The sequence below is a fragment of the Vipera berus genome (genome assembly GCF_964194415.1).
Source record: "Vipera berus genome assembly, chromosome: 2".
Taxonomy (NCBI): Eukaryota; Metazoa; Chordata; class Lepidosauria; order Squamata; family Viperidae; genus Vipera; species Vipera berus.
In genome coordinates, this window is record NC_138203.1 from 118,325,379 (window position 1) to 118,347,704 (window position 22,326).

General features: G+C 43.7%; 1 protein-coding gene across 2 annotated transcripts; it reads right to left on the reverse strand.

Moving 5' to 3' along the window:
• Nucleotides 1–41: 41 nt before the first annotated feature.
• Nucleotides 42–19,271, reverse strand: CRB3 (crumbs cell polarity complex component 3). Of its 2 annotated transcripts, none has more exons than XM_081317916.1 (4): nucleotides 19,158–19,271; nucleotides 8,199–8,458; nucleotides 4,701–4,768; nucleotides 42–3,234 (listed from the first exon to the last, which is right to left on the reverse strand). In XM_081317916.1, the coding sequence occupies exons 2-4, from the start codon at nucleotides 8,272–8,274 to the stop codon at nucleotides 3,031–3,033; spliced, it is 348 nt and encodes a 115-aa protein (XP_081174042.1). In that variant the 5' UTR covers nucleotides 8,275–8,458; nucleotides 19,158–19,271; the 3' UTR covers nucleotides 42–3,030. The 2 variants fall into 2 exon arrangements, with proteins under 2 accessions (XP_081174042.1, XP_081174043.1); XM_081317917.1 differs by lacking the exon at nucleotides 19,158–19,271 and adding an exon at nucleotides 15,931–16,057.
• Between the last annotated feature and the right edge of the window lie 3,055 nt (nucleotides 19,272–22,326).

Here is a 22,326-nt window from a genome sequence, read left to right on the forward strand (position 1 = left end):
TTAGTTAGAGAGGGAGGGAGGGAGGGAGGGGGGAGGAGAGAGAGAGAGAGAGAGAGAGATCCCTTGCAGGTCATTTTTCTGTAAACTGTAAACTAATCCTTTGCCCCTCTGCATTGATAAAGCTAGGGATCCATCAGACCAATAATACAGAACTAAGATAAGCCCTTTCTAGGTCCAGTTGCTATGCAAATAATTACGGAAGAGCAGCCAGAAATAGCTAGTTTTAGCAAGCAGCAGTAAGGTAGTATAAGATCCCTTAAGGCTTAAAAGAGATAAGGGTGAGGTTACTCCTGAAGGGGAAAAAAAATCTAGTGGGTGATTTTAAAGACTTCTTCAGCTTCCAAGTTGCATTGGGTCAACTTTAATTATTCTGTTAAGATAGATACTTTTTGGTAGCCCCCCAAGTGCTTCCAGCTATAGGCAACATTGATTCTTGCTATTTTAAAATAAGAAATACATGAAATTATCTACCCCGCTGTAGCTTCCATTGCACACATACATGCACACACAATAAAGTTGTCCAAACCTGAGTTAAAAATCCTCCTTTCAGATCAAAATTCAGTCGCTTGGCAACTGACTCATATTTATGAGGGTTGAAGTGTCCCAGGATCATGTGAGCACCTTTTGTGACCTGACAAGCAAAGTCAATAGGGAAGTCAGATTCATTTAATAACCCTGATACTAACTTAACAACTGCAGTGACTGACTGAACAACTGTGGCAAGAAAGGTCGTAAAATGAAGCAAAGCTCACTTAACTGTCTCACTTAGTAACAGAAATTTTGGGCTCAATTGTCGTAAGTCGAGGACTACCTGTATATGGTACTATACAGCAGTGGTCCCCAACCTTTGCAGCTTGGTGGTCTGATGGGGGGGGGAAGAGGAGAACTGGGCTGCGCGAGCAGTGGGCTGGAACATGTGTACTTTTTGGGTGCAGTTTCGCGCTTCTTCAGGCTTCCCGATGCCAAAAGCTTTTTTAAAGGGACGGAAGGCCTGAAGCAGCATGAGATTGCTCCCCCGAAGCCTTTCATCCATTTACAAAAGCTTTTTGGCACAGAGAAGCCTTTGGGGGCAGTGTCTCGTGCTCCTTCAGACTCACGGAGGCTGCCCCGACAGTCCAAAAATGGATCAGGTGTCCTGCGCAGGCAGCCTCGGTGAGTCAGTGAAGCTGAGCAGAGTGCACTCATCCCACTCAGCCTCTGCTCTCATCGCTCTGCTTTTGGAGCATTGGGAGCAGGTGGCTTGGCGGCCTGGTTACGGGGGGGGGGGGGAGAGGGGAACTGGGCTGCGTGAGAGGCGGGCCAGAGTGCATGCACACACGCAGCTCCACTCACGCAGGAGAGAAGCCTTTGGGAAGCCGTTCATGCAAGTGGAACTGCGTACATACACTAGCCCACCTCTTGTGGGGCCCAGTTCTGAATAGGCCACAGCCCTGTAGTGGGCCAGGGGCTGGGGAACCCCTGCTATGCAGTACTGTGCTGCCACTTAGTGTCTGCCAAAGCCTAAAATATTCCTTTGTAAGTTTCTTACACCAAACAAGCTTTTCACCCGTGAACTTGGATGGCTACAGGTAGTCCTCAATTTACAACTGCAATTGGAACCAAGCCGTCAGTCACTAAATGAGGTAGTCATTAAGTGAGTCACATCCGATTTTAAGATCTGTTGCCACAATTGTTAAGCAGATCTGGCTTTCTCCATTGACTCTACTTGTCAAAAGTTGAAAGGAAAGATCACAAAGGTGGTCACATGACCCTGGGATTGCTGCAACCATCGTAAATATATGATGGTTGCCAAGTGCCCAAATTCTGATCATGTGATGGTAGGAATGCTGTTATGGTTGTAAGTGCAAGGACCAGTCAAAAGTGACTTTTTTTCTGTGCTGCTGTAACATTGAATGATCACTAAAAGATAGACATAAGCCAAGGATTGCCCGTACAGAAGCCTGGATGTCTCTTTATGCCCTTATTCCAGAGTTAATTCATCACTGCATCAAAGAAACGCTGCGTGCATTCTATGCAAGGCCCAGAAAATTGGGTAAAGAGAGTCCTCCATCAGGCAGGAATGCCAGCTGGGTCGTTGGGGCCAGTCACTCTCTCTCAGCCCAACCCACTTCCAAAGTGGTGATTGTGGAGAAAACAGGAGGCAGGAGAGCATTACATACCCAGCCTTGAGTTACAGAAAATAAAAATAGGATATAAATTGAATGACCCAGTGTTTCAAAATGAGACACGTGAAAGATGTAACTTGTAACCAAAGAATAAATAGACAGCATGTTTCATATGTGTGAGGTCTAGCAAAAATTTCTAGATGGCTCGGTAAGATTGAATGAGACTTTCTATGGTTTCCTTCATTTTATTGCTTGGTGTGAGTGATGTCCTCCATTTATGTATTTAGATCATTTCAGAATAAACTTTCTATCGAGGAACTGAGTGCATTAACCCCTTCCCCACCGCAGAGTTCACGAAGTGGTGCCATTGTTTCCCTTATCAAAAAAAGGGAGATTGGCTTTTATTAAAAAGTGGTATTCTTAAAAGCAGAGGTCAACACACACTTAAAAAAAGCACACACTTGAAATCCCTTCCCAGAATCCACCAGCTGGGCCAAGGCAGCAGCCTTCCTGTCCTTCTCCCTTCAGAAAGACCAACCGTTCCCACTGGCTGCACAGTCAATCCTTGTCTAGGAAGACTTGTCCTTGAGGACAGTGAAAACAGAGGGTATCCAACCAGCACGGTCAGTTCCCACAGCATCCAGGTGGGCCTTTTCTTTCCAGGTGCAGAGAGCAGGATCCCACCTTGCATCTCTACCAGGTCTCACCACCTCCCGGGCTGCCTTCAAATCCTCTTCCTGGCATTTAGGACTTCTCCGCTGACAGCTATTCATAGCTAGCCAGCCAGCTGGGAATGCGGCCAACCATACTGGGGATCTTCTCGTTTCACAGGTCCATTCCTCAGTCTCTTTTTTTTTTTTTAGTCCAGTGTGCTAAGCAGTTTTTTCCAAAGAGGCACACCAAACGTGAGTCCTTTTTCCCTCTGTCAGATAAGTCGCTCTTCTGGAGGCAGCTTGAGGTTGGTCTGCGGTTCCACCCGGGTACCTGCCTGTTCCTCATTGCTGGGCCGGTAGGTCCCTTCTGTCTGACGCTTCTCCCGAATTTTGAGTCCCATGAAAACCAAAAGGCCAATTAGCAGGAGGCCTACAAAAACACAAGGCACAGCTATGGCAGCTTCAAGTTCCGCCTTCTGCAGAGAGGAAGAGTTGAAGGAGGAGAGCAGAGTTAGTTGCTGTTCAGCACATAAACAGAGCAGGGCAGAGCCCAACATGAAAAAGCTGCTACCCACCCCTTGCAGTCTGTGCTGCACAAATCAACAGTTGTAGCACACTGGTACAGCAGTGCATGAGTTACGATGGCAATTGGGACTGGGATTGCTGTTGCTAAGCAATATAGTCATAACGCATAAACCCCAGGAGTCCTGGTTACTGCAACAACCTCTGGACCACCTGACGTTATGGAGCATGGGAAGCAGGGGGATATTGCAGACATACTCCGTAGTGGGGTTCCTCAGGAAAAAAAGTGGAAAAAGCAAACTTATGGTAGCAGCTTGTGGCTTTCCCTGGTGGCTTCTCCTTGACTTTGCTTGTGGGAAGTGACCAAGGAAGTTCACAAATAGTTATTACGTGACTGCAGGGAAGGTGCAATGGGCACAACTTCATGGATCCATCATAAGGGTCCCTCGTTCAGTGACATTGTAATTTTTAACAGTTGCTGAATGAACGGCTGTAAACTCGAGGACTCTCTAAAGAAAATGTTGCTATCCAAAGCCACAGCTTTGTTTATGTGCTAAGCCAGAGCACATATTTAGAAAAGATATTTGAGATCTCGCACAAGCCGAGCACCCCTACTCTCCATAAAACAAACAGACTGTCATTTTAAAAGCTTAAAAGATTCATCTGCTTTAAGAATCACATTAAAGACACACTGCTTCATTATTTGATTCACCAAACTGCCACAGCTTCTTCTCAGGTTCAGAGCCCTTATCAATTATGGTAGGATGGATGGACACACAGACAGAAAGCAGAGAATTTGTGCAAGATTTTCTATATTTGTTTGTTTCCAATACCAAAAATACAGCTCAGATCCAGCCTCCCACTGCCAATGCATACTTATGTTTGTGTATAAGTCTGCACTTTTATAGGTACTCATGTGAGAACACAACTATCTTTCAAGATCTGTCTCTTTTAAAAAGCTGAGTACTTTGTGAGTCAATAGGCACCATCTAGTGGTGATGTTCCACATTGCCAATCTTATATTAGTATAATGATAAATTCTCAATTTTACTATATCAAACACAAACATCAGCTGTGTTCTTCTCATTCACTGGAAAGAAGGGAAAATGCTCTAGGGCAGACATGTCAAACACAAGGCCTGGGGGGCGGATCCGGCCCGCGAAGTGGTTTCATGTGGCCCGCGAAGCCATCCTGGAAACAGTGAGGGAAGGGCCATGCCCACCCAGTAGGCCATATGCACTCTAGCCATGCCCACCCAGTAGGCCACGCCCACCCTGGCCATACCCACCCAGCCCCCTGAGGGCAACCACAATGCTAATGCAGCCCTCAATGAAATTGAGTTTGACATCCCTGCTCTAGGGTTACTATACCTTTCCCTCAAGAACTATTAGTAACTCAGCTCACATTCCGAGACACCTACCGACAGGCCTTTGGAAGAAGTGGATGGCGCTGCTGTAGGCCCTGCAGTACTGTTGTCAGTGGAGGAACCTTGGAGAGACATAAAACAGCATTAGAAATACAGGAAGAGCCCCATACCTGGCTCTAATGCCATGGAAGAAATCTTGCAAATGATGTTGTACAACACTTCTCCGTTACAAACTACAGCATTCCAGATAGGAGACTACTGAAGCTCTCCCTAAGTCCCTCCAGTAAAAATAAGGACACAGTCTCATAGCATAGTCTATTCAAAATTGGTGTCTATTAGGAAAGTCCTTCTAATTGGGTTTGCACATCTAATTTGTCTTCAGGAATAACTTCTGTTCTCTGGAACACAAAAAAGAATTCTGCTCCATCTTCTGGATCAGGCATGTCAAACTGCCAGGCCCCAGGTCGGACGCATCATCCTGAAACCGCGCCCACCCCATTGCCAGCAATGGTGGAAAAGTCGCGATACGTCACGCGACATCATGTGACTTCGCGAGTTTGATATGCCTGTTCTAGATGTTATTTTCCCCCAAAATATTTGACAATTGATATCATATCACTCCAATCTTCCCTCCTCAACCCTAGTCAATTTCTTCCCTATTCTGTCATGTCTATGCCCCTGACCATCGTGGCTGCTTTTCTGGACTTTCCAGTTGCAATTCTTCTTAAAATATCATTTAACCATAAGTAGGACATGGTATTGCAGATGAAAGCATTGCTGAATGAAAATTAGCCTTTACTATTAGTGGTTCTGCCACTTTGCTGGATCATGGTCAGCTTGGCAACAATGTCGGCCCTTAGACTTTTCATACACACTGTTGCCACCTTACTCAGTTACCTTTATTCTTGGACCTAAATGCAGGAGCATAAAACATGCTTTAGATCTCCAGTCTGATTAAAATAACACCCTACAGAAGCATTTAAATCATGAATAAAAATATGGAACATCATAGGGTTCAGCACAGATCTCAATGATACTCCATTCATGTCTTTCCTTCAAGTTGATTTGTAATAACACACCAGCCAAGAAATCAAATCTATCCAAGGTAATGGGATTTTTTTTATCCAGCCATACACAACTAAATGGAATGCCACCCAGTAACTAACCGTTATGACATAATATACCCAGGCATCTTTGTAATGTGGCAAATAGATGGTTTTCTAACCTGTTCACCTGGATTGTTTCTTCTTTGTTTGAATAAAAATAATGTAAGTAACACCAGCTGCCTGCAATTAGTGCAGGTTCGAGTCCCACCAGGCTCAAGGTTGACTCAGCCTTCCATCCTTCCGAGGTAGGTAAAATGAGGACCCAGATTGTTGGGGGCATTAAGCTGACTTCGTAATAATGCCGCTTGGGGGGGGCAAAAGCCCTAATAAGCAGACATATACATAGAATGAAGGCTACTGTTAAGCTTGTAAGCCGCCCTGAGTCTTCGGAGAAGGGCGGGATATAAATGGAATTAAAATAAAATAAAATAAAATAAAATATCCATGGACAATCCCGGGTAGTAGTGCCAGAAAGAAATGGTCATCAAGGAATAGCTTCAATCATTCACTAATTCCCAATGCTAGTTAGAGTTGGTTGTTTCATACATTTAAGCTTACTACTGGGACATTGCCTGCCCTATTTATACCTAAGTTAAAGTTTTGGCATTAGCGAAACAGAAACATAGATACACTACTTCCACAGAGTTTAATTCAAATCCTGCCTACATAAATACATTTTCAGACTCATTTGGAAATCTGTGTTTTATCACAGGGCTCAACGATCTTTTCAAAATGAATACTCCATCCATGAGTTTCCTTTTTAAAATGTCCCAAATACCAGCAAGATTGTTAAGCCTCACCCAGAAATGCAACATTTAGGAAATGACTCCCTTGACTACAAAATTGCTGGTGGTGTTGTTTTTTAAAGAAACTTCCATTGACATGCTTTCACCTTGCTCTTGGGGCAGGTGTGGCTCGTGTTTGAACAGTTTCTGCTCCCAGGCATTCCACTTCTGCCTTGGCCTGAGCGCTGTTCCAGGTATGAGAAGGTACGAGGTGGAGCCACCAGGTTTCAGCAGTCTTCCCAAGTTTCAGAGAATCCACGCCCAGAGTGATAGGAGGGCACCAACAATTTAGCCAGATCTCATTCCCTGGCCTGAAGGAGTCTGAGCTATACCCTGAAACTGTTTTGCAATTTGTAGGTGAGATTTAGCCAAGAGGCAAAAAATTCAGAAATAATTCAGAATTCAGCCACGGAGGAAAGAAAAGGATTTGGATTTTAGTTGATCTATTATTTTAATGTCTCACTATATTTGAATGAGCAGAAATTTGAAGGCTACGGGCTTTCTCAGACTGCAGAGAAATCAAAACTACAAGAACAAGGCACGTATATAATTGTGATCTCTCTGAACACAAACTAATTTGCCCCTCCGCTCTACCAAACTGGAAGTCAAATATTTTCCAAATATGTATTTGGCAAATCATGACACTTCAAATTTAATAGATTGTGTGCATAATGTTGCATAGTTTATTTATTACAACTATTTCTAAGCTACGTTTATGGACTAAAGTCCCCTAAGGTAGTTTGTGCAACAGAATAAACTCAACAACAAAATTGAAATGTTTGTATTCAAACTCTTCCAAGTTTTAAAATCCAGTTCAGAATGAAAGCTATGCAAAACAATCAAACATTCAAGGGTTAAATTGAATTCAACTTAATTAAATTTAAATAAATGGAGCGTTCTCAAAATAAACAATGGAAGCAGGTGTTCCTGGTCCTACACTAAAACTTGCAGTCTAACAGGGCCTCGCGGCAGCCATTCACCATAGCCACCCATGCCTGCTGGGAAAGCTTGAGGACTTGGCTTTGTTCAGCAGGCCTTGGGGAAAAGTGATTTCTGGCTCCATATTTAATTTGATAACTGAATATTTTAATTGGTTTATTATTTATGCTGTTTTCTCAGAACATGGTATTTAATGGTACATTATCTGGTTTATCATTGATTTTTTTCCCTGTTTTTCCCCCCTCAAATGTTTTCATTAATTTATTGCCTATTCCCTTAGATTTGCTTTAGCATTTGGGGGGGCTTGTAAGTAGAACAAATCAAATAAAAATAAGCATATAATGATACCTGACATGGAGCACTGTTTAACTATGACATTGTGCTCTTGCTAAATACTTTACAGTCTAAGATATCAAAATAAAGCCAGTCAATGAAAGCCAATCATACTTCAACTGGAGATAGAATTCCTAGAATTTGTAGTATAAGCTGGATATTTACTGTCCAAACTGTTGCAGATACAGAGTTTCAAAGTTTCGGGAGGGAGGGGAAAAGTAATTTAGAGAAGACATTCTGACTGTTGGACACAATCCACTCTTCCAGGCAATCACTTAGCAGACAGGCAACTGCACAAACCACCAGCCAGCAGAGATGCCAAATTCCCTCCCCAAATTCTAGCCAGCCCTTTCTTCTTTCCTTTATGGCAGCAAAGGTAGCTCACCCACCCTGACCCCATGCAGGATGCAAAAGGGATTGGAGAGACACTGTCAGAAGGAATGCAAGTTGTCCAGAGCCAGCCATTGCCCACCTCTCCAACCAGGAGAGGGACAGGATGAGGGGAGGAAGTCCCCACTGCCGCAGAAGAAAGGCTGCTGGCACCAACTTCTGCCTGTACTGCAGCAGCTTCCCAAAGGTAGTTCAGTTCTTCAAGTAGTTCTTCTGCTGCAAGAAAGTCCTGGGAGAGAAACACCAGGCTTGTTTGCCCCTGGAAAAGAAAGAGACAAAGTGAATGATACTCAAATATCTAGACAACTGCTAGATTTAAATCTGGGCCTCCCACAATCTTAGTACAACTCAGAAATTGTCTGGAATCATCAGAAGATATTTCTTCCATTGAACAAATGGTCAATTAGATGTTCTTCTGAATGAATACACATTAGGGATGTGGAACAGGATTGCAACTGGCTTGCTGCATTTTTTGGTATAGCCACGGAACATTCTGCTCTCCACCAACATGGCAATTCTGATCATTTTTTCACCCCACATCCACACACAAAAACGGGACAATAGATCAGTCATTCTGTCCTGCAATGTAATATAATCCTCCATAAATGTAGGATGCTCCATAAATTGTTATTCATAAACTTGTTCCTTGGGAGACATTGCCTGCATTTAATTTCTCACCACTGTCTTTTGTAGTATTTTAAAGCATACCCTTATATAAACATGAAGCATAGTTTGCAAAATGCTAAGTGACAAGCGGCATTCAAGCACATATGCAAGAAAGACAGAATACTCTGTTGCTTCTTGTTGATAGAGCACACTTCATTTAGCCATTATAGCTTAGAATAATTCTCAATGGCACCAGTGGTAACCCATGGATTGTTTAACTAAGTAAGCCAGAGTTTGATACCATTGTTTATTAGCTTATTTATTACAACTGTGGCTTAACAAGATCTCTGGATTTGGTTTATAGTTTGCTGGATTACTACTGGATTATTTTAGAGCTCTGCCTAAATGATTTTCTGAATCAGATGCAGGCAAGGACACCTAAAATGGGAACAAGAACAAACCAGTAATTTGACTAATCATGCAGATTATCTGTGATCACTTGGAATGCTTTGGTGACACATAATTAATCAATTGGCTAAACAAGCTAATACAGTATTACTTTTTTCATTTACAAGGCTGGTTCTGTCTCATTTCCCATTCAACAGATTATAGTAAAAATGACTTAAATATGGACAGCATAAATTTTATTTTGATGCTTGCTATTTGAAACATGCGTTAGCAGTGCCCAAAACTCCTACATGATTAATATTGTTGGAAAAAGAGTTGGAGGTTCCCAAACAACTATTAATTTTTATGTATAACTGAAAAATAGCACTTAGATAGATATAAGGTTAGATAGGTATAACCAGTGCTTTTTTTGTAAAACAAAAAGGTGCCGGAACTCACACATGTCATACAACCCGCCTTGCCTACCCTACACGGTTCCATCCAAAAAAGGTGCCGGAACTCCGTTCTGAGCGTTCTACGAGAAAAAAAAGCCCTGGGTATAACCTACAAGTAATTTAGAACAAAGACCTGGAATATCTTGTTTTAATAAAGCAACCCTATCTTGCAATCTTAAAATGTAACCAAAGATTCTTTCTGGAGAATATTAGATGCACCATACAATGCAGATAGTCCTTGACCTATGACCACAATTGAGCCCAAAATGTCTGTTCCTAAGCAAGATAATTGTTAAAGTGCTGCATTTTACGACCTTTCTTGCCACAGTTCTTAAGTGAAGCCCTGCAGTTGTTAAGTTAGTAATGTGGTTGTTCAGTGAATCGGGCTTCCCCCATTGACTTTGCTCATCAGAAGGTTGCAAAAGATGATTACAGGACTCCAGGACACTGAAACTGTCATAAATATGAACCAGTTGCCAAGCGGCCAGATTTTGATTATGTGTCCATGGCGATGCTACATCTGTCATAAGGGAGAAAAATGGTCATAAATCACTTTTTTCAGTGCCGTTTTGTAACTTCAAATGGTCATTAAATAAATGGTTGTAAATTGAGGACTACTTGTATGTTGTATAGATTGGGTTTCTGTATATTAGAAATATAATATTTTGGAAGAGACACAACTCACACATTTTGCCCTTGTTTTCTTGTGCCATTATTTTGGTTTAATATTCACTAAGTTTCTGAGAAAACAAACATTAAAGATGTCAATGTGAAGTTAAATCACATTTGAAAAATCAGTTATGGAGATTTAGCTTTCCTATACAGGGGATATAACTAAATATATTGTTTTATTCTTTCACATTGACATAAATCGCTGGATGGAATATGAACTGGATAGACTGAGGTCAGCCATTCAATTGTTCTTTATCTGATTGAATTTCAATTTGTTTAAGAATTGAGCTTTTCATTTTATATTTAGGTATTCTAACAGTTTTTTCTCTTATTAGTTTATTTTATTTATGTTTTTTTCTGTGTTGTTGTATGGTGCTTTTCCTCCTTTTATATGTTAAATCATTAACACACTTGAAAAATCAAATAATTTGTTTTTTAAAAAATTGAAAACTACAAAATCAAGAGAGATTTGATGAGAAATCCCATTCAGATGAAAGTACTGTTTCAGTATTTCATGTGAGGCAAACTGTACTGCCTGGAGAGACCAGAAGACTGCAAAGAAATATAATCCTTTCACACACACTACCATCCTATCACAACTTATCCTTCCATCCCTCTACCATCCAGTCTCAATTGTCACTACCTATCCTCCCATTCCCCTCTCTCCCATCATCGGAACTGATGAAGCTTTTTGCATGAGAAGTGAAACATTTTCTTCTTCTTCTGCCTCAAACAAAACAAAAAACAGCCCAGAAAAAAAATACCTTTGAGACAACTATGAGACAACACGAATGACTGAGAATCTCCACAGACATCCTTGTTTGTTGCCGTCCCCACAAAAACATACATATGTTCCACTGAGATGGAAATACTTCAACATTTACGAACTTGTATTTGGTTAGCTAAGGCTATTAAGTCAGGCCCAACCCTGCTGATTATATGGGCAAACACCCTCTGCAATTCTTGCAAGGACATCCCAATTATCTCCCTGATCCCATCCATCCATTACATTTGCTGCCCTCTCCTTCCATATCCCTGAACTTTGCGACAAAGAGAGATGTTTTTCCTAGTCGATCATTCCCCCAAATTGCATGCCCCAAATATTGTTTGTTGAATAACAACTCAAGGAAACAGTCAGGACCAATTCTACCTTTCCTGTAACTCAATACTTTCATTCACTCACTCTTTCTCAATACCCAATTACATCAGGTTTTCAAAATCCACCCAGCTATATTGTTCATCACTGACCTTTTTTTTTTTTTTGCTGCTCTCCCTAAAGTGAACGCAACATCCCAAAGCCTCTCCCCTCTCCTGATGCAGATAAAAAAGTAATCTTAATGCACATTTCAATCCCCCTCTGGGCAGAAAAAAGGAAGGTGCCTGGAGTGATCACTGGAAATGAGCCATATTGCCTTCTGGGCCAAAAAAAGCAGACGGGCCAGGGTGCTCAAGGGACCAGGGTTACATTCTTATACAGGTTCATTTAGAAGTTGTTCTGCTGAAATCTATGAGTACAGGTAAGTTCAACTTACAACCATTTGTTTAGTGATCGTTGGAAGTTACAGGAGAAAAAAGATATGACTGTTTTTCTCATTTACATCCAGTGTAGCATCCCTGAGATCACATGATCAAAGTTCGGACACTTGGCAACTGGCATGTATTTATGACAGTTTCAGTGTCCTGGGGGCATGTGATCACCTTTTGTGACCTTTTCACAAGCAAACTCAGTGAAGAAGCCAGATTGACTTAACAACCAGGTTACTAACTTAACAACTGCAGTGATTCCCTTAACAACTGTGGCAAGAAAGGTCATAAGATGGGGCAAAATTCACTTAACAATGGTCTTGCTTAGGAACAGAAATTTTGGGCTCAATTGTGATTGCAAGTCAAAAGCTACCTGTAACATGAGTGAGGTATAGGATGGAGCTATATGTAACTAGCATATCACAAAGGTTGAAAGCCTGAGTGCCGTAGTTCTATACCAGAAAGGCCCAATTGAAAATTCACCTCTGGCATGAATTTATTAAGGGGACTTTAAGGAAGATACCCACTAACTCACAAACTGTACAACTAGTCCTCAACACAGTTGGGACCAGAATTTCTGTTGCTAAACAAGTGAGTTGTGCCTGATTTTATGACTTTTTTGCCATAGTTTTTAAGCAAATCACTGCAATGATTAAGTGACTTGTGCAATCCTTAAGCAAATCTGGCTTCTCCCCTTGACGTTGTTTGTCAGAAGCCAGCTGGGAGGTTCACAAATGGCAATCGTATGACCTGCGTGCTGCCCAACCATCATAAATACATGTTGTCAAGCAACTAAATTTGATCAAATGACCATGGGGAAACTGCAAGTGTGGGGACGGTGGTTGTAACTTTGAACGATTGCTAAACCAATGGTGCAAATTAAGAACTATGTATAAATGATAACAGTATTGCCCTACCTTGCAATATGTCCTCAGGATGGAATGAAGGGAAATGTAAAGACTAAGCATTAAGATTTAACATGGGTTCCTGTAATTTTTACTTTGAGGTCATAAGGAATAAGTCAGGAAAATTAGGTTTTACCATATAAATAGGGCTGGGCTCTTATTTTCGGAGCAACAATATCTCTTCACCAAACACCTAACCTTTTTATTCCCAATGTCAGCAGTGCAGCTGGAGAGTGCTGAAGGGCTAGATGACCCTGCTAGATGCTCGCCCCTGTTTTAGATTATGTTTCTTAGAGAAGCAGCCCAGTGGAAGCAGGACTGAGACCCAGACGAAGAGCGGTCCAAGGGCTTTGAGCAAGTTACGTTTTGATTCACATCACTCAGCAAGGATGGATAAAACCAAACAAATACACAGCAATGAGAGTTCCCCAGCCGGACTAGTCAATAATTTACATGTAGGTCATAACCAGCATGCCCCCTCGGACTGATAAGGGAATTGTGGAGGACACTGATTCAGGATCAGGAGGAAGGAGGAGCATTGGGCATGTTCAACTACCTTGAGTTACTTATAATGTAATAAAGAGGGGATAAAAATCTAATAAATGAATAAATTTAGTGAGATCTTCAGGATAAGGTGGGAATAAAGAGTTATTTCGTATTCACAGGAAGCCAATTAGCCAAAAGGTAAATTAATTAACATTTCAAAAGAAGAGTGCACAGTAGATGTTGTTCACTCATCTATACTACAACATCAAGGGGGTTCCAGGGCTCTATCAAATCTTTATAGTTGGATATTTACGTTAAGTTTTTCTTTCTTTTCTAAAAAACAGAACAGATTGTTTCCCATTTAGCCAGGTCCATGCATGATTTCTTCACTCCAGGAACCCCCGTCAACTGCCTGCCAGACTGTCAGGAGAGAACATACCCTCAAGTTTCTAGTTTCTAGTTCAATGGGAGTACACATCAGCAATTGCTTCATTTCCTGGGCGGAAAGCAAAACCGGATTGCTTAATAATCAGCACACCAGAGGAATTTACTTACTGAGTCGGATCACACATCCACCTCATCTGGCAGTCTACCAGCAACCACCCCACAAGATGCTATGATGGAAAGGTTCCCAAGCAAGACAAGCCGTGAAGCAAACAAAAGGCTGTGGGTAATAGCCACCAATGAATACACCACCAGCCATCTCTGAAAGCATTAGCATGTCCTATGGCAGTGACTTTCATTGTTTAATGCACAGTAGCAGGGACCTAAAGAGCTATTTTAGGCCTGCCCAAAGAAATACTATATTGTTCCCTCAGCACAGCTTTCGGATTTATCTCCACTTTGCCCTTTGAACATGCATGCATGCACGCACGCACACATGCACACACCCTTTCCTGGGAAGAGAAATGTAATTTGATCACCCTGAAAAGATCCAAACTAATCTGACCTTAAACTTGTAAATCAAGGATTACTCCAGATGCAAGTTGTATTAACAGCTCTGGATATATTCTAATGTAACACGTGTATACAGCATTTACATCTTAGCCTATGTTCCTTGTGCATAAAAGTGTGCCTGTGATATTGATAGTTGTTTCACCTTCTATGAAAGCAGCCTCTGCACGGTGCATTAAAAAGCGTTGCTCACCTCACTTTATGCATAGGTAAAAGTGGATGTAATTTGAGGACGTTTATTGAAAAACTTTCATCAGCAAAAGGAATGGCCTAAGAAAGCTTGCCCAAATACCAAAAGGGCAGCTATGTTCAATAAGGAAAGCTTGCAAGGTTGCCCATTATCTTCTGCTCCAGTGCTTGCTCAGGACACCAGGAAACAACAACCATTTGCTCTGATCAGGTTCATGGGCAGGCTTCCAATATACACTGGGCTTCAGGAATCCAAGGTCCCAGCATTTCAAAGAAACAGCCACCTTGATAAAAAAAAAAAGGCTGCTGGGAAGCATGTCAAGACCACTTTGTCCTGGACAATCTTTATGAAAATTACTTGTTCCCCACTGCAATTATCAGGGAGGGGAAAAATAGCACCTACATCAGGATCTCCGTGGCAGGAAAATTTTAACCCCTCCCCATGCTAGTCCCAGTCTCAAGATCACCATGCTCCCCCCAAATTACTCCAGTTTGGCAGAGTGAGACAAGCACATCCTCTTCGGGTTCTTTGCCATCCCGTCTGGGAAGGTTCGTCAGAGTCCACATCAACCTGATTATCCCTAAAGCAATCCAGCTTCCAAAGAGCTGTCTTCTCCCTCCTTACCAGGAACAGAAAAATGCCTTTGTCTATGTAGGATGAAAAAAAGGTTGGCTGCTCTTATCTTATTAAACATCACGTTTCTGTGGAACTTTCAAACAATCTCAGTGTACCATTTCAACAAAGGAACAATTGTGATATTGATTTTTTTCAGAGAGAGAGAGAGAGAGAGAGAGAGAGAGAATCACCCCCAGCCAATAAGAATACGCCTACTGTAAATGGTTACTTCTAATATCTCTAAATATTTCTTGCATCAAAAATAATAAATATTTTAGCATCAACAAGTGATTTTGTTCCTTGCACTTTAACAAGTTATCCCATCTAGCTCTTGAAATAATTACATTCTTATTTTCATAAAACTCCCAACTATTTACTTAGGAAGGACTCACCTTGGGTCTTAACTCATGCTGACATCTGGCTAGCAAGGAAAAACTCTTTTACATGAGTAGATCTCAAAAGATAGTAAATGTACCACTTTTAGCTTGGTTCCTGTGGGAAATGTGAGAACCAAGGAACCAAGCTAAATCCCTGACACTTAAGTAAGTCCTTAGTGGCTGCCACCAATAAAATAAAAGGTGTGTTTTGTTTCTACCAAGATGGATCTAGATTAAATGAATAATTGATCATCCAAGTATATTTTATACAGTTCTCAACTTACAATCTTTCATTTAGTGACTGTTCAAAGTTACAACTGCACTGAGAATAATGACTTACGATCATTTTTCACACTTACGACCATTGCAGCATCCCCATGGTCATGAGATCAAAATTAGGACACTTGGCAGCCATATTTAAAAGGGTTGCAATGTTTCAGGGTCATGTGATCGCCTTTTGCAACCTTCTGAGAAGCAAGGTCAATGGGGAATCCAGATTCACTTAACAACTGTGTTACTAACTTAGCTGTAGAAAGTTTGTAAAATGGGGTGGAACTCACCTGACAAGTAGCAGAGTTTGGACTCAATTGTGGTCATAAATCAAGGACCACCTGCATCCTACAAGGTTGAAAAGCACTGCCTTAGATTACAGTGCTTTCTTGGAGTAGATGCAGGAACTAATTTCTGTGTATTTCCACACAGAAAGTCTGCAGTTGCCAACGTCTCTTGACTCAGAGGGGTGTTTTGTTTTCCCCTCTTCTTCCTTCTGACACCATATTCTAATGCTGGAAGCCCCGAGCAAAAAGTCAGCTGTGAGACAGACTCATTCCCATGATCTTTAGGAAGCTTTCATGAGTCACTGGTCAAAAGGTGGCACCAATTCTCTTGCACTGAGACAAGTTGATTTCATGCCGCTGGAATCATAGTATGGAGCTAAGCTCCCTTAGGAAGAAATAAGCCCCCAAAGTCAGCCTACCATTTTTTATCTTCATGCCATGTGTGAACCTATCCATGGACGTTAGCCTACAATTCAGAGTACTGTCTGTATTCTGCCAGTGAGTCAAGAGGGCTGCTCAGCAAGTCCTTGAGCCGATCCAGAAGTCCAAGCCGGTAAACCTCTCCTGTTACCTTTGAACTTCTTTTTCTAAGACAAGCACCACAGGGACTAATCACAGAGTAACCTATACAGGGATTGCTTACACCAAGTGTTATCTTTAATACCACAGTTTCAGCAGTTTTTGACTGTGCGTTAGACAGAACCTAGAGATATCCCGAATCATTTCCACTTTGTTCCAAATTGATCTACCTTCTCTAACAACAACCAAGTTCTGAGAATCTGAACCTTTTTATTTCAGAGGTATATTCAAGTTAATTTTACCACTTCAAGGCATGAAAGAGAGAAAACTGGACTTTTATTGTGTTCTTTTTGTTATCACAGTTCCTGCACTTTTCACATTTTCAAAAAGAGCAAGATTTATCAGGACATACTTATGTTTGCTGAGCAGGTAATCATGTCATCAGATCTCTGCTTGGCCATTAAGGCACAGAGGTCTAGTGGGGAAAGGAACTTGGGCCATCCTAGATTTCAGATAGGGCGGTTTTCAGATGAAGCAATGTCCAAGCAAAAGTTCCACCCTTATAAAACACAGTGTAAAGCTGCCAATTCTTTTATGGTTGCGTGGTATGAGTAAATCTTCCCTATCCTCTTCCTCTTCCTTTTGATTTGAACCACTGAAAAGTTTCAAGCCTGGTCAAGTCATATGAAGGCCCTACCCATCAGCACACATACAGTATAACCACAATGATTTCAAATCTTGGCAATCCATCTGTATTCTAAACAGTTACAGGTAAGCAAGGGGCGAGATTAATACACTTACACTCTATTTTGGTAAGTTTCAACAAGCATCAGTAGTCTAATTCACATATACAGTACTGTAATCCTAAACCTCAAACTATGGTTTACAGTCATATGGTTGACTCCATGTATCACAATAAGCCTAAATCAAAACACATTATGGATTTGAGCAGCAAATCAAAACACATTATGGATTTGAGCAGCAAATGTTCAAGGTCAAATAAATTAACATTTCTCAGTTTTAATTTCTAACACAGTAAATATCTACTGATAAAATCCTCATAAACCAAAGTTCTTCAGAATCCGTAATTATTTTAAAAATGTAAAGAGAGCCCGAGATCAAGATGTTTGAAAACCACTAGCTTAGAGCATTGTGTGAATCCAGCCAGAGAGAACAAGCACACGGCTTTCCACATTTTTTTTAGAAAAAATCTGATCTAATGTTTACTTCTGTGCAACTGAAAGTTTAACAAAGAGAATTCTGGCAGACCAGTGTCTACAATTTCTATGAACATTATCTTCTCACTGGTTCCTACAACTAAATTTCACAGAATTCTGACCAACTTTCCTGACAAGGCAAGAAAAGTCACTTTTCCCCTCTGCAGAAAACAATTCTCCAGTGTGACCAGATGCAAAGGGAGCCAAGGCCTCAGTACTTTGAAAAACTGCAAAGGAGTTACACCTGCTCATATTCCACCTCCTACCTGTGCCAATGACACTGCTTTTATTTATTCAAAAATCTTGTCCTCTGCACAGTCTACTTTAGACAAAGAGAGGTGAGCAGAAAAGTAACCCACAGTCTAGTAGGCTGTTCTCAGTAGGCTACCTGCTGGGATGGTTGCAGAAATGCTAGGCTTTTCCACAAAGGGCTTAGGTTCTTAAAGGTACATGCTTACAGAGAGGGAAACCTGTAGCACTTTCAGAAACAAATATATAGCAAAAGCTTTGCTAGGCTGTGGTTCAGTTCATCAGGTGCACAGAGTGGGGATTCTAAATTAGGAAATATATATGGGGGGAGAGATGGTTTATAAACAATGAGGCTGGAAATTACAAATAGAAAGTGGAGTTAAGAGTACATCTCTACACTACGTACATGTAAGAACAGAACTGTAAAATGTATTGTGGGGATCAAGGGAATGCCAGCCTTTTCTAAGAAGCCAGGGCAACGCGAAACACACACAGGGAGAGAGATTCGTTGCATCTCCTAATCGCAAAAGTCCATGAATTTCCTCATCCCCTGCTTTACAAGATTTGGCTCAACTCTCAATTCCGTTCCTAGCGGAAGACAAACTCTCCCTCTACTCGGTTTCCCAGGTTGGAGTGCGAGAAAACTCAAGCAGGTTACTCAATGGTTAACCCGGCCGCTGAGGAAGCACAACCCAGCGAAAAGTCGCTCAAACAGCGAGCAGCACCAACGAACTGCTCGTGGCCTCGGCCGGATCGGATCCCCTCCCCCTCCCCCCAGATGCCCCCAGATGTTTCCCTTCCCAGCAGAAGTAAAGACCGGGAGGGCGCACCGAAAGCCCCACCACAAGTTCAAAGGAGCCGTTTTCCCTTCGCATTTCGGGCACCTGCTCCGCCCGCCCTTTCCCGGGAAACAGCTGGAAGTTGTAGGGGAGAACCGCCAAAGTGGGCTCCGGCGCCGGGCTCGGAAGGTCCAGGCAGAGCGCGCCAACCGCTCTCGCTTGAAGGGAAAACCGCACAAGCCCCGGCTTAATAATGGGACACCCGGTCAAAAACAAGCAAGCGAAAACAAACAACCCCCCCCACCCTCGGTTTCCGAGGATCGGGAAGGAGAAGCAGGCTTGCCTTCCTTCTCCCGGGCAGCGCTCCAAGCCTTCGCCTTCGCTGGTGGGGATGCCAAAGTCCGCAAACCCCGAAGAGGACACCTCTCCCTTCCCCCTCCCCGCCGCCATGCCCGCCTTTCTTTACCTGCTCCGCGCCGTCGGCCGAGCACCTTCGCTCTGACCCAGCAGTCGCTCTCCCGCGACGACGACAGCGCCGCCGCCGCCGCCGCCGCCTCCTCCCCTCCGAGGCACGTGATCCCCAAAGCAGCAGGTACTTCCCGTCCCGTACCTGAGCCAGGTAAGGCGCCCCCTCCCGCTTAGCTGCCTGCTCTGCGAATCAGAAGAAAGCAGCGCGGCCCGGCGGGATCCGTTCCCCCGAGTTCCCTTTTCCCGGCTTCTTCCAGAGCGCGTCTGCCTTTCTCCCTCTCTGATGCCTGCCTTAATTCCGAGTTTGCTTTGTCGCCCATTCGACGCAGTTGGCTTCCGCCTAATATTGTTAAGCACGTTACTTCACGGGACAGTAAATCGAAGGATGGAGATGTGCCCCGAGGAGACCGCAATCTAAGTGCCAGCCTGGAGTATCACATCGAAATAATCACAATTGTCACTTGGCTTCTCTTTCCTCGCTGCTGTCCTTGGCGCCCTTTCCTAAGAGTAAATGTCACAGAACGGAAGGAAATCAAACAAAACAAACTTAATCTGACGCTTTAACATAGTACAAGGCAGCACCCAATTTCGGGTCTGATTAGCATTTTAATAGAAGACCATTAAACCATACAAGGACTGCTGTAGGCTAATGCTGAATGAACAAAAATCCCAGAATGCAATGGCACTTGCCGAAACCACTTCTCTTTTGTTGTCAGGGTTGACTTGGAAGACGCCTTTATCTTAATCTGTCACTGGCTCATGTTGCTCACCTATGGAATTTCTCCCCCTTGTGGAAGCATTCTGCATCTTCACTGAGCAAAGGAAAGCGTTAATCTGAATGCACCCACAGTGTGCGTGTGTGTTTGGTGTTATCTAACAAAATGAAATTCAATGGTGAAAAAAGTAAGGTTCTACATTTAGGCAAGAAATACTAAATGCACAGGTACAGTATAGGTGGTACCTCGCTCAATAGCAGTTAACTGTGAGAGGGATCTTGCACAATCACTTAAATATGAGCCAGCACTGTGCTGCAACTGCCAAAAAAGCCAATACAGCAACTGCCAAAAAAGCCAATACTAGGCTGCATTAACAGAGGGATAGAATCAAGATCATGTGAAGCGTTAATACCACTTTATAATGCCTTGGTAAGGCCACACTTGGAATACTGCATCTGGTTTTGGTCACCACGATGTAAAAAAGATATTGAGATATTGAGCCTCCAGAACACAGGTGTCAAACTCGATCGTGTCACGTAATGTATTGTGATGTATCATGACGTTTTTTGCCTTTGCGAAGCCGGGGTGGGTGTGGCCTGCGCATGATGCATCTGGCCCGCAGGCCGCCAGTTTAACATCCCTGCTCTAGAAAGAGTGCAGAGAAGAGCAACAAAGATGATCAGGGGACCGGAGGCTAAAACATATGAAGAACTGCTGGAATTGAGTATGTCTAGTTTAATGAAAAGAAGGACGAGGGGTGACATGATAGCAGTGTTCCAATATCTCAGGGGTTGCCACAAAGAAGAGGGAGTCAACCTATTCTCCAAAGCACCTGAAGGCAGGACAAGAAGCAATGGATGGACACTAATCAAGAAGAAAAGCAATTTAGAACTAAGGAGAAATTTCCTGATAGTTAGAACAATTAATCAGTGGAACAACCTGCTTCCAGAAGTTGTGAGTGCTCCAACACTGGAAGTTTTTAAGAAGAGACTGGTCAGCCATTTGTCTGAAATGGTATAGGGTTTCCTGCCTGAGCAGGTGGTTGGACTAGATGACCTCCAAGTTCCCTTCCAACTCTGCTATTCTGTTCTGTCTGACTTCTGGCAACTGCCTGGTAAATCCCTGCAGTTTTCTTGGTAAGGTTTTGAAAAGTAGTTTGCTACTACCTGCTTTCTATGGCTGAGAAAGAGTGACTAGTGGCTTTGTGCCTTAGGTGGGACTAGAAGTTTCTTAAGTCTTTAATCACTACATCAAATCATCTCCCTCGTAGACGCTTGGGGCAATTTAGTATTTAACATAAAATGTATTAAACCATTTAAAAGTAAAAGAACTGTAATAAGTAAATAAAATATTTCAGATGGAAAAGGGAATAATAATACCGTATTTTCCGGCGTATAAGATGACTTTTTAACCCATGAAAATCTTCTCAAAAGTTGGGGGGTCGTCTTATATGCCGGGTCGTCTTATACGCCGGAAAAAAAACAAATCAGTCGAGCGTCCCCGTTCTTGCAAAGCCGGGCCGCCCCGCGCAACTGAGCTAACTCCGGCGCGGCTCCGGGACACGGCTGGGCGGGAGCGTCGGGCGGCTCTCTCCACGCGAAGGCGGCGCTGCCCGTTGGCTCTTGGCCCGAGGGTAGGGCCTCGCGCCTGCCGGACTCACCTGTCACCAGCACCGCTCTCCCCCCCGTGGGGATGCGCTTCCGCCGGGCGGTGCTGTCGGAGATGAGCCAGCCTTGTGGCCGGGATCGGAGCTGCGCGGCCGTTTCGTGAGGCGAGAGGGCGGCGGGAGGGGGGAAGGAGGAGGAGGAGGAGGAGGAGGAGGAGTCCCCAGACGTGGCAGCTCTTCTCGCCGCCCGTGGAGCGAGGTCGGTGTCCTCATCAGCTGCCTTTGCCTTGGCCAGAGGGATGCAGGGTGGGCACTTTAAGAGGCAGGCAGGCGCGGCGTCCCAGGAGGGGCGTGGGCGCGGCAGTCGCTCTCCCGGTTTGGCAAGTTTCCTGGCGGGTGACCAAAGAGCAGCCTCTGCCGGCGCTTACTCCAATGCGCTGCAACTAGGAGTGCGAGCCACCAAGGACGGGAGAAGCAGAGCCAGCAGGCAGCCGCCGTGAGCACGGCGCTGAGGGGCAGCGGCAGGACGGCCAGCAGCCCCACGCGCAGCAGCAGCCGCCGGCTCAGCAACAGGTCCAAGCGCAGGAGCCGCACCGCCAGGCTGCCCAGGAAAAGCAGCCACACCGAGAGGCTGCACGCCCAGTCCAGCTCCATGAGGGGCAGGGCGGGAAGCCGGCCGGGAAGAGGGACCGGGAGCCCGGGCCGAGCGCACCTCGGCTGACAGTGAGAGGGAAGCGCACGAGTTCTAAAAAAGAAGCTGCGGGCGGATCTGCCCCGCCCTGCGCCCAATGGGAGAAGTTCAAGGCCTGGGGGGGAAGCAGGAGGGGCGCCGGCCGTGGCGGGGT